The sequence below is a fragment of the Brachyistius frenatus genome, unplaced genomic scaffold (genome assembly GCF_029030835.1).
Source record: "Brachyistius frenatus isolate BFR_SWC_R1_liver_20210118 unplaced genomic scaffold, ASM2903083v1 Contig_62, whole genome shotgun sequence".
NCBI classification, from domain to species: domain Eukaryota; kingdom Metazoa; phylum Chordata; class Actinopteri; family Embiotocidae; genus Brachyistius; species Brachyistius frenatus.
This window is the reverse complement of record NW_027210661.1, coordinates 1580070-1590880: the sequence shown is the minus strand read 5'-3', so window position 1 is coordinate 1590880 and position 10811 is coordinate 1580070. Positions and strand designations below refer to the sequence as shown.

Here is a 10811-nt window from a genome sequence, read left to right as displayed (position 1 = left end):
CCAGCCAGAGCCCTAACCTAAACCCAATTGAGCATCTCTGGAGAGACCTGAAAATGGCTGTCCACCAACGTTCACCATCCAACCTGACGGAACTGGAGAGGATCTGCAAGGAAGAATGGCAGAGGATCCCCAAATCCAGGTGTGAAAAGCTTGTTGCATCATTCCCAAGAAGACTCATGGCTGTACAAGCTCAAAAGGGTGCTTCTACTCAATACTGAGCAAAGGGTCTGAATACTTATGACCATGTGATATTTCAGTTTTTCTTTTTTAATAAATTTGCACAAATTTCTACATTTCTGTTTTTTTCTGTCAAGATGGGGTGCTGAGTGTACATTATTGAGAAATAAAATGAACTTTTTTGATTTTAGCAAATGGCTGCAATGAAACAAAGAGTGAAAAATTTAAAGGGGTCTGAATACTTTCCGTACCCACTGTATGTATACCAACTGTGCAGTGCCTAATTTTATATATTAAATTCTATACTTTATATATATATATGTTTCTATATACTTAAAATGTTGTCTTTTTATTATATCTTGATGGAATTACAGCTAAAAACAACAGGGTTTAGTCTGTTCTCACAATGAATATAACACCTCCGATACATCCCTCTTGCGCAAAATAATGTGCACACAGGAAATCCGGTACAACCGGAAAAGAGTTGCAGAGTTCCAAGTTGAGACAATTGCCTAATTTTTTAACTGCATTGTTGCTGGATTACAGTATGCTAATTATCAGAGTAACAACAACAACAAAAATTGATGTTATGGTGGTCTGGAGAAAAGGTGTTTAAGAGCAGTGGTTTCTCAATGTAGTTTTGAGGTGATTATTATAGGAGGAATGCAAAAAAAAAACACACATCTGCTGCACAATGTGACTTCTTTTTCCAGACTTAACCTCAATCATCACATCTTGTGGCCTCAGAAAGCATTTGAATAAATCACTCGTTTGAGCAGATGACTAATGTAGACATGTTGTGCATCATGATTTTATCCCCGTGAGTGTGTTTTATTAGTTTTTCAAGCCTTCCTTTAGTATGAATGCTGTGTACCTCTCTATTTCTCCCTGAAGTTAACAGCCTTTCATGCGAGAGGAGCAACACACCTGGACTTCATTTTGCTAAGAGCACACCTGTGGAGGATCCTCATCAGTATTTATTTAAGCTGAGCACTGCAGGCAGAACATCATAGCTCTTTCATGATATATACTGTATTCTTAGCTGCCGACCACAGGTCCTATTTGAGTACCTTCTGTCTATCAGTTGTTCTAGTTTCTGCTTTACATTCATAGTAAGCAGTTTCTCTGGATTTGGTGCAGTGAAACATTCTTGCATCTCGGTACTTCCTCTTACGTTGTGCTACAATTCATAGCAAGGTCACAAAGCTTTGTCTTGGGGTGATGAAAAACAGAAATATGGGGAGCCTTACTTGTATGGCCTGATACAGTCGGAGATCTGGGTGGGGATCAAGTATGTAGAACTGCTAAAAAAAAAGGCATATTCACGTTAAAAATTACTTAACCACTAGCTTGAAGATCATTTTACTTCTGTTTACTTCTATTTGAGTATCATAACAAATGGCTGCAAAACAAAAGAGGTTTTTCCAAATCCAAATATTCACAGGCAAAGCATCGAGAGCTGGTGGATGTGAGGAGATTTCAAAGAGAAAAGAGGGACGACAATAATGTGCAGGAGAAGGCAAATGTGTGCAGTCACATGCAAAGTGAGACAGGCTGGCAATTAGCACGAGATGTGGAATTGAGTCAAAACAGCAGATGTAAGATGAGGAAGAAGGAATCTTTGAAGGTTTTGGCATGGTTGGTAATGTGTGCACAACATATATTAGAACAACTATACAAACATATTTCTAATTTAATTCAGGAGTCTGCAATGCACAGTGCAATTTACATCCCCCCCCCCTCGCTCAGCCACAATGACAATGGAGAGTTGTGTTTCTCAAGCAAAGGGGTGATTAGGTTACATTGCAAAGTGCACACAATAACAGATAGAGGGTGTGGTGCACCAAAGCAAACATCACACACACCTTTATTCTTACGCACAAATTAAGTTTTATTTCCTGCATTTTTAAAATGATCTGACTGAGGGTGAGCTGAGTTTAATTGCCTTTAACAGGGACCTTAAGAAGCTTTTAAATCGTGTGTTCAATCATGTTTTCAGTTCCGGTCTCTTATCCTTCCTGCCTCGGAACACACTGTATGTGCCGCTCCTGACCCCATTTTACAAGTTGGCAAGTTGAGGATAGAACTTGGTGAAACACCGCCACCTAGTGCTGACATTACTGTAAAATCCCTTGTTCCTCCTGTATATTATGCTTATGGTGGTAATTTTTATGGTTCGCAGTGTATTTGGTGTCCACAACTTAACTAACTTGCCTTTTACACATGGCACTAGGTTTAGGATATCAGTGCGGACTGGAGGCTCGTGGCCAACAGTGGTGGCAAATGTTTTTAATGGTAAGAACAGTAGATAAGTATAGTTTTGATGCACTCAAAACTATGCATTAAAAATATACTTTTTTTTTTTTTTTTTAGTCAGTTAAAATTTGTATGGAGTTGCAATAAAACTCATGTTAACATGAAAACATGTTCAAATTTTAACCAAATTTAAACCAACCAATTAGCAATACCTTGATTGACAGCGGTAAAATGCTACTTACAGTACACATTCCACTACGGGGGGCGGCCAAGCTAATCTAAAAATCCTGAATATCGTAACACGATATTATAATACTCGATTCCAATACTTCAAATACAGGACTTTGGTATTGTTGACTGTCACTGCAGGAGCTACACCCATGAGCCTCTGCAGCCCGCCATTACACAACCACATTAGGATAATCACACCTGCCCGTGATGCTGCAGTTCTTTTAGTCCTGCCGAGTGTGCTCCGGTTTCCTAATTAATGGATCTTATCTACTTAACCGCACGATTAACATGTGCACACATATCCAATCACATCTACCTGGTCCAGATAAAACCTCGTCCCATTGGCTCTTGATCTCGCCAGTCTGGAGGAGAGGCAGCGCTCGCTCGTGTGTGCATGTGGAGTGTGTGAGCCAGGGGTCGTGACCCTTGCTGACCTGGATTACCACAGGCTCCTGTAGCAATCTCATGAGCCGCTAAATATAGCCTGTGCCTGGGATAGTTTCTCCAGCAAAGGGCTAGGGTGACCTGCCTTGACCCAATCTGAGGGTGTCTGGATGAGATTAGTTCTCCTTTTCTAGCACAGGGACACTGACCAGGACACTGATATAGTGCAAAATCAAAGTGGAGTGTATAAATAGATTTCTTTTTTTAGTTTGGCTTGAAACAAATGGAAACAACAGGAAGAGTTCCCATTTTAGTGGACCCTCATTATAGATGAAACAGGTCAAGGAAATGCAGGTGAAGTAAAGCTCAGTCAATTTATTGATTTCTGGAAAATATATCACATCTTTACATATTTTTAGATGCCTTCAGAAGTTAGCAGTCCATAAACCGTTTACTTCCAATCATCGGACTCAAAGGTAACCAATTAAAACGCCTCAAACAGAGCAGTATTTTAAGTCTCACACTGACGAAATCAAAAGATACCCCTGCTAACCTGCTTCTTAAATTTAGCCAATTGTTCAAAAACCTAACACTGAAACCAATCGCACATCTAAAGCTGAATTCCCACTTCTTCCCCATCTGAAAATCCTGCTCTAATAGCCCAAATGAAACACACACACCCTCCCCCCCACCACGAGTAGTATTTGTGAATATACAGTATATGTACTGTGTTCAGTAAAACAGCAAGCAGACTGAAGTTTGAATCACCGGACTACAAATTGAAGATCAGACACCAACAAGGACGAGATATGAGTGAAACGTATGAGTTGTTATAGCAGCAGCAACAGTGACATTTGGTTTCTTTTTCTTCTTTTAGAACAAAACGTTTTTGTTTTTTTTTCTTTAAACATCCACGTGGTTTATACCAAAATGCAAATATGTTCAACTGCATGTATTTTTATATGTTATTATATTAAGTAGATTTTATTATATTCTAATGAACTACGAGTTGCAAGAAGGTTGAGGCGTTTTTAAGAGTATTATGGCACATTTCAAAACCAAAGAGAAAACATGTCACAGGTCATTTACTACAACAATAGGCAATGCAAACTTTACGATACACTAATATATATGGATATATTTTGTGACCAAAGTTTGTCATCAATACATTAATATTTGAGAACACATTAATAAAGCGTTACATCAATATTGTGTCGTCAGGATATCTGTTTGCAGAACAAGTGTATTAACTGCAGTCCTCCAGTGTGTTTTCACCATCATCATCCTGAAGCAACTCAACACACTACCGTCTTCAATCAGTGCTGCAGGCAATGGAAAGCCCACGACTCAAAACAAGACATAACCGCATCCCAGAGGGGAGAAAACCTCCAGCACTTCTCAGTCTCTCGCTCTTGTCCGAACTCTTCAAGGTATACGAATGCTCAACTCCAGCCGAGCACCAACGAACACCCTACATCGCATCTATTTGCTCTTGCAATATTCAATAGTGACACAAATTTTACAGATATATAGCTATATATTTATGTATATACCTCCAGTGTGTACACAATCTGCCCACTACCTCTGATGAGATCAGAGCCTCCTTGTTGTCACAAGAGACGGCCACAGAAAGGGTGCATGCAAGAAGAGTACTCAATGCAGTATTTAGAGAATCACCACTGGTGCAAGAGAGTCAATTTTCTTTGTGAAGACTATCTGGAAAGAATTAAACAGCCAACTTCTCTATACCAACTGTAGCATGATTTCCTATGCCACCTCCTGTTCACTGTTGCTCTTTCCTCTAAATTAATCAGGAACTGGGTGACTCGGCAGAATCTTGGTCTGAAGTACAGGGGCTTCGGCCCTCTTAAAGCTTGGTCCGTTAACTTCTCTAGGGATTATTCTGTCGGTGTTTGCTAAACAGATACCTCAGAAGTAGTTGGATGTATTGAAGCACTAATTGCAAAATTCTACAGATACTTGATTTTTTTTTTTGGGGGGGGGGTTACCATTTGATAATTGTTCCTTTTTTTTTTTGGTTCTTATAGACAGTGATCTTAGGAGGACAAGCAATGTTGAGAGAAATGTCAGCGTTCTCTTCACTTGGCAGTCATCATCTGGACAAACTCTGTAACAACAAAAAGAAGAGAAAACAACCCTGAAACGGGTTCTGACTGGCTTCGAATGAACAATATGGACAATCAAAAGCACTCAAGCAAAGGGAAATGTACACAGTAATTCGGTAGCTGCAGTTTTTTTTTTTCCATCGGCAAACTAACGAGCAGCAGTGTGAGGTCGGTTGCGAGCGTACAAAGAGACATCTCACCCTCGTAGTTGACCTGACCATCGCCGTCGATGTCAGCCTCGCGGATCATCTCGTCCACCTCCTCATCAGTGAGCTTCTCGCCTAAATTGGTCATGACGTGCCGTAGCTCAGCCGCACTGATGTAGCCGTTACCATCCTGCACGTGGCAAAAGAGCAACTACTGTTATTGCATTCAGTTACCGTTTCACTGTGGAATACCACTGAAGTCAGTTTCAGCGTCTCTCCTCCGCAACAGGCGGGGATTGATGACATGAATGGGTTTGAACGGGTTTTCTCGTGCCATCACACGGATACATTCGGTATACGATGTGATCTGTGGCAAATAATATTTTCATTAAAAAGGTGGTAGTTCATTAAAAAAAAAAAAAAAAAAATCTCCTCAGTCCTTTTGTACCTTGTCAAAGACTCTGAAGGCTTCTCTGATCTCCTCCTCGCTGTCTGTGTCTTTCATCTTCCTGGCCATCATGGTCAAGAACTCAGGAAAGTCAATTGTACCATTACCTACAGTCACACAAACGGAGATCATCAGGTAACTGCAGAGAATTTAAGAGCCTCAGTCCAAGATGATTGGGGGGGGGGTATAAAAAGAAATACTGCATATTTTTATTGATTACCAAAACAGGTGTGTCTACAAGTACAGATTGTATTCAATATAAACAGATGGGTCTGCACCAATGACACAACAGGTATGGTTTATCACAGGTGTTGGTACCTGCAAATGTATCAGCCTGTACGTTTTTGACCGTCAGGAGAATTTGACATGACGATCAGTCGTGAGATTGTACTTATTTTACTTCTTTTTTCTTTTTTTTTACTGCATTTGAGCTTTTTCTCCTCACCATCAGCATCCACCTCATTGATCATGTCCTGCAGCTCAGCCTCGGTGGGGTTCTGTCCCAGAGAGCGCATCACAGTCCCCAGCTCCTTGGTAGTAATCGTACCATCGCCGTCCTTGTCGAACAGCGAGAACGCCTCCTTGAACTCTGTACATTCACAGAAATAATGCTGTTAGTATAATAAAGCATTAACTGTGCGTGATTAATCTAAAACTGGACAGACGACCTCTGATCAATACAACGGCACACCCTGCATAAACACACTGATGCAAACTGTTATATAATGTCCAAAATGAATGAGCATATGAGTTTTCATGGTTATTTCTGGGACTTCAGACTCAAAACCCTGCCGAGCTATATTTCCGATTCACTTTCTGATTACACCTAAGGAAGGACTGTGAATACAATGAACTAGTTGGTAGCATAAGACCATAATCGGGACCAGAACTGAACCAACAGCGTACAATCCCAAAGACATCTTGTTCCTTTCATCTCTGAGGCATCTTCATTTCTAAAGTTAAGGCAAACCAAAAAAGGTTAAAGTAAGTACTCACCAGCAATCTGCTCCTCAGTCAGCTGATCAGCCTGTTAACAAGACAAGAATCAACAGAGAAACCACCATGAAAGGAACTTCTTTTGCAGACCTGCTGGTGATAATTAATAATTGTTTAATTGTGGAATATTGTTGATGATCGAGCAGACAAAACGGTACATTGTCCAAAGACAACAACAACAACAAAAGTCCATTTATTGCGGTCGATGATGTTCATGAAGTGAAGGCGGTGAAGTCCACGTGAACAGGGAATATTATGACGTTCAGAAATAATGAACATCATGTTACAAACAATAAAATCAGACAAAGTGTAAAGAGACACAGTAACTGTTTTTCTAACATTTGTTGAAGAGCAATGAGCAGCCAGCGACCTGCGAATGATTCATTTTGGGTGCATCGATGTGACTTCGGCCCAATAATGAAAGCCATCAGACTTCCAGCAGGCCTAATGAGGAACACCTGCAGCCGGCTGCACGGTGAGCACGACCTCAACAGTCTGCCCATGCAAATCTACTCCAGACAAACTGATGCAAAACATCAGATATTTTGACCAAGGTAGAGACTATGTTAATAGATAGCAAAGGATAAAGAAAAAAAACACAAAAAAAACCCCACTATAATCTTATTTAACCTCGCTGCACTTCATTGGTTGGGCGTTTAATAAAGAACAAATGAAGTGCTTGACCTGATATTTTATTAAATATGGCACCTTTTTTTTTTTTTCTTCTTTTTACAAAAAATATTCTATATAATGTAAAACTTGTTGCATTATTGGAGTCGAGATCCATTCGCACTGCTTGCAGACGGTGGACCGACATATCTATTCAGTTTACGTGTTTCTTTTTAATGAAGAAAAGCACACCACTCTTTTACACAACCCTGCTATGCTAACATCTGTGTGCAAATGTTATCCATACCTGCTGGTCTTAGACAGGTTTTTACCACTTTTACTGGTAAGAAAAAGAAAAAAAAAGGGGGGGGGGGTGATTTAAAAAAATTATGAATTGACGCTCATTTTTCACCTTCATCTGGGACATCAATCTGCCCTCCATGTGAGGTCTTACCAGGCCTGTCTAAGTCAGTCAACATGCCCACTTCAGGCTGAGAAAGTGTGATGAGGGACGGGTATAAATACTCCACAGCCCGAAATACACACGCCTGCTATAATTAGTGAGACACGAACAGGGTCGCCAATGTAGCACACCGAGTATCGCCGCAACTAACCACCTCTTTGTATCTTTTTTTTTTTTTTTTTTTTTCTGAACAGATGTGAGGCTCAGTTCAAACTTCACAGACCAACCTGTGACAAACTGTTGCTTGGCAGCGCTCGCTGCTTCGTTTCATGTTGTCAGGATGACTGTTGGATAAGTGGGAAATAACCGCTGCGTAAAGTACACCTTAACAGTCTGCAACAATTCTGATACGAGTTGTGATGAGGTTAAGCTGGTAAAGCTATTTTGCCAGACGGCCTAAGGATTTATTCATTCAAGTTCAATCAGAGGCAGAATTTAAACTGGTGTAGCTACAGAGCCGATGCCTCAAATAAACAACAATCTGGTCCCCATCATGTCCATGTGCTCTTGCACCACAGATAAAGGATAGGCCAGTTTCTAACAATCCTTTTGCTTTTCGAAACCAGAGAGATGAAAGAGAACATTTCTGTAGCTCGAGGTGGTGGTAATGCCATGTGTTCTTCGAGTCAATTTCAATGAGTCACCGTGTTGGTGGTGGGGGTGGAGGGGAAGAAGAAGGGAGCAAGACAGACTGCAGAGTATCCGCTCTGTCCACCGCCAACCAATTCAGTGGTGCTGAAGCAAGCAGTGTCAGGATCAGTGCAGTGTTGGAGGATTTATGCACCTGCTGTGTAAAAAAAAAAAAAAAAAAAACTCAGCAGAGCAGCATTGTTGCCTTTCGGCTCCTCCACATTAACCAATCAAATATTCTCATATTCACAGTAGAAAACTACAGTGGCAGCAGGTGATTCTCTTTAATCACAAATTATGTTGCAGCAGCATGTGACTGATATTGCAGCCCCGGTCCAAGTTGCCTTACTTGGCAAACAGGCCATGTGCTTGTTCTTTTACAATACAGACAAAGAACAGCTCAGGATGAGACACGCAGAGGCTCATTTGTAGTGCAACAATAGGGTGTTGTTGTTGTTTTTTTTTTTTTTTTACTAGTTCCCATTTAGAGGATGTACTGCGGGTCCTGACAGCCTACTGCACCAAGCATGGTTTGTTTCAATGCGGGGGGAGGGGGGGGGTTGCGAAAGGAGGGGTGGGAAAGAGGATCATTCAGCAGAATGCGGTTCAACGTTGTGGCGCAATACGTAACGGAGAAGATGGTGTCATGGTGGTTACTGGCGAACACAGTCCGAAATGATGCAGCTCCCTCGTTCAACTTCCCTGCAACAAGACGAAGCCATTGTCGCTCACGGCGAGCAGCAGATTATACTACCCGTGAGCTACAGCCGTGTAAATCGGCGGCGTCCACCACCACCACCACCACCCCCAACTCCCCCACCCCGCGCTTGTTGCGCATGCCAAACAACATCGAAGCGCGTGCTGACGCGCCTGCAGGAGGTGTTGCAGCAGCTATGCGAGATGACAAAATGGTAGTTAGCGGGAGTTCTTTCTTGTAGGATTAACGACATGGGTTTCACGTTCACGCCGGACGGTCTATTTTTACACGATATCCCCCTTCTTCTCCTCCTCCTCCTCCACCACCTCCTCCTGCACCTCCTCCTGCACCACCACCACGCCCACTCTCGAGTCAAAGCTATCGACATATAAAAAAAAAAAAAAAAAGCTGCAGATCTTTATCCGAGCATGGAGGTCGGTTGAAACCACGTTATTCACAAAACACCCGAGCAAATCAGCCAAATGAGCGAAATTAAGATGACAGCAGACGCCGGAGCCGTTTCCTCTCAATACGGCGCTCACGCTGCGCAGTTCACGGACACTAAATAAAAGAAAATGGGGCTCTTCGATCAGCCGCTGAGTACGTAAAACATAAAACAGACCAAAATCGCGATCAAACTTGAGTGCGAAATGCCCGAAAAGGTTAACGCGGGCGCACGCGTCCGGCGCAGGGTTGTCTTGCAGATTTCTTACATTAGAAAAGCCACGTTAAGCTCGTACGGAGTTTTACGTCGGCCGATTACATTTCTAGCGAAGAAAACTGATCGATTATTGATGTTAAACGTGGCCAGCTGACGCCAGCCGGGCGCGCTACTACCCCCACGTTAGCCAGTTTATACTTACCATTGCCCCGTTGTCTTCTCAAAGCTCCGCGAAGATGACAAGGCAGCCCGATTTAAGGTGTCGTATTCAACCTACTTAGGACACAGTTAAACCACTAAATCAATTCAATGATACCGGACTTTGCTGGCATATACGTTTCGAGGAAATCTGTGCAGACAGTATCCCGGTGTAGCAGCAGAGATGCCCGACAAACCTCAATCCAATCCAGCGGAGCCGACGTGCGCTCGGTTTAACCACTGTATCCCTCCGCCGGCGCTGTAGTCCCACTCAAAGCGTTACCAAAACACTGAACACTATGCAGTATGAAGGCGTTTCAATCGCAACGGACATTCAGTGTTTATCGACATTTTTTTTTCAAAAAAATTTATTTGGCACTTAACAAAGAGCAAACGCGTAATTATCGCAGCTCTATATAAACGAAGCGCGCAAAGATACCGTCCAGACCGCCCCTTCTCCAGAACAGCAAGTTATGGAAGATTAACAATGTACAAATGATTATAATGCTAATAATAAAATCTATTCAATTCAGAAACCTTGAAAATAATAATAATAATAATAATAATGATAAAGTGCAAAGTAAACCTCGATAACAATGTTAATAGCTCCGCACTATCTACTGGGTTATCAGGTCATGATGGTTCTAATGAGTATTAGTTTACATGGGCTTTATTAATTTTTTTTATTTTTTTTTTTTTTTTAAAGCAAACACTACAAGGATACTTGTACCGTACACATTTATTTGTAAACAGTATTTTTTTGTGAGTTTCCAGATCAATTTTCCCTAT

General features: G+C 41.6%; 1 protein-coding gene across 1 annotated transcript; it reads right to left on the bottom strand.

Moving 5' to 3' along the window:
- Positions 1-3408: 3408 nt before the first annotated feature.
- calm3a (calmodulin 3a (phosphorylase kinase, delta)) lies at positions 3409-10264 on the bottom strand. The gene is made up of 6 exons (XM_069706394.1): positions 10027-10264; positions 6765-6795; positions 6214-6357; positions 5769-5875; positions 5375-5510; positions 3409-5176 (listed from the first exon to the last, which is right to left on the bottom strand). The coding sequence occupies exons 1-6, from the start codon at positions 10027-10029 to the stop codon at positions 5148-5150; spliced, it is 450 nt and encodes a 149-aa protein (XP_069562495.1). The 5' UTR covers positions 10030-10264; the 3' UTR covers positions 3409-5147.
- Between the last annotated feature and the right edge of the window lie 547 nt (positions 10265-10811).

Bases quoted from the DNA above. Each gene is read 5' to 3' on its own strand.
- calm3a (XM_069706394.1), bottom strand. The intron at 5,876-6,213 runs GTGAGGAGAAAA...GTGTGACTGTAG, and splicing joins CAATGAGGTGGATGCTGATG to GTAATGGTACAATTGACTTT. The intron at 5,511-5,768 runs GTACAAAAGGAC...TGCCACGTGCAG, and splicing joins CCTTCAGAGTCTTTGACAAG to GATGGTAACGGCTACATCAG.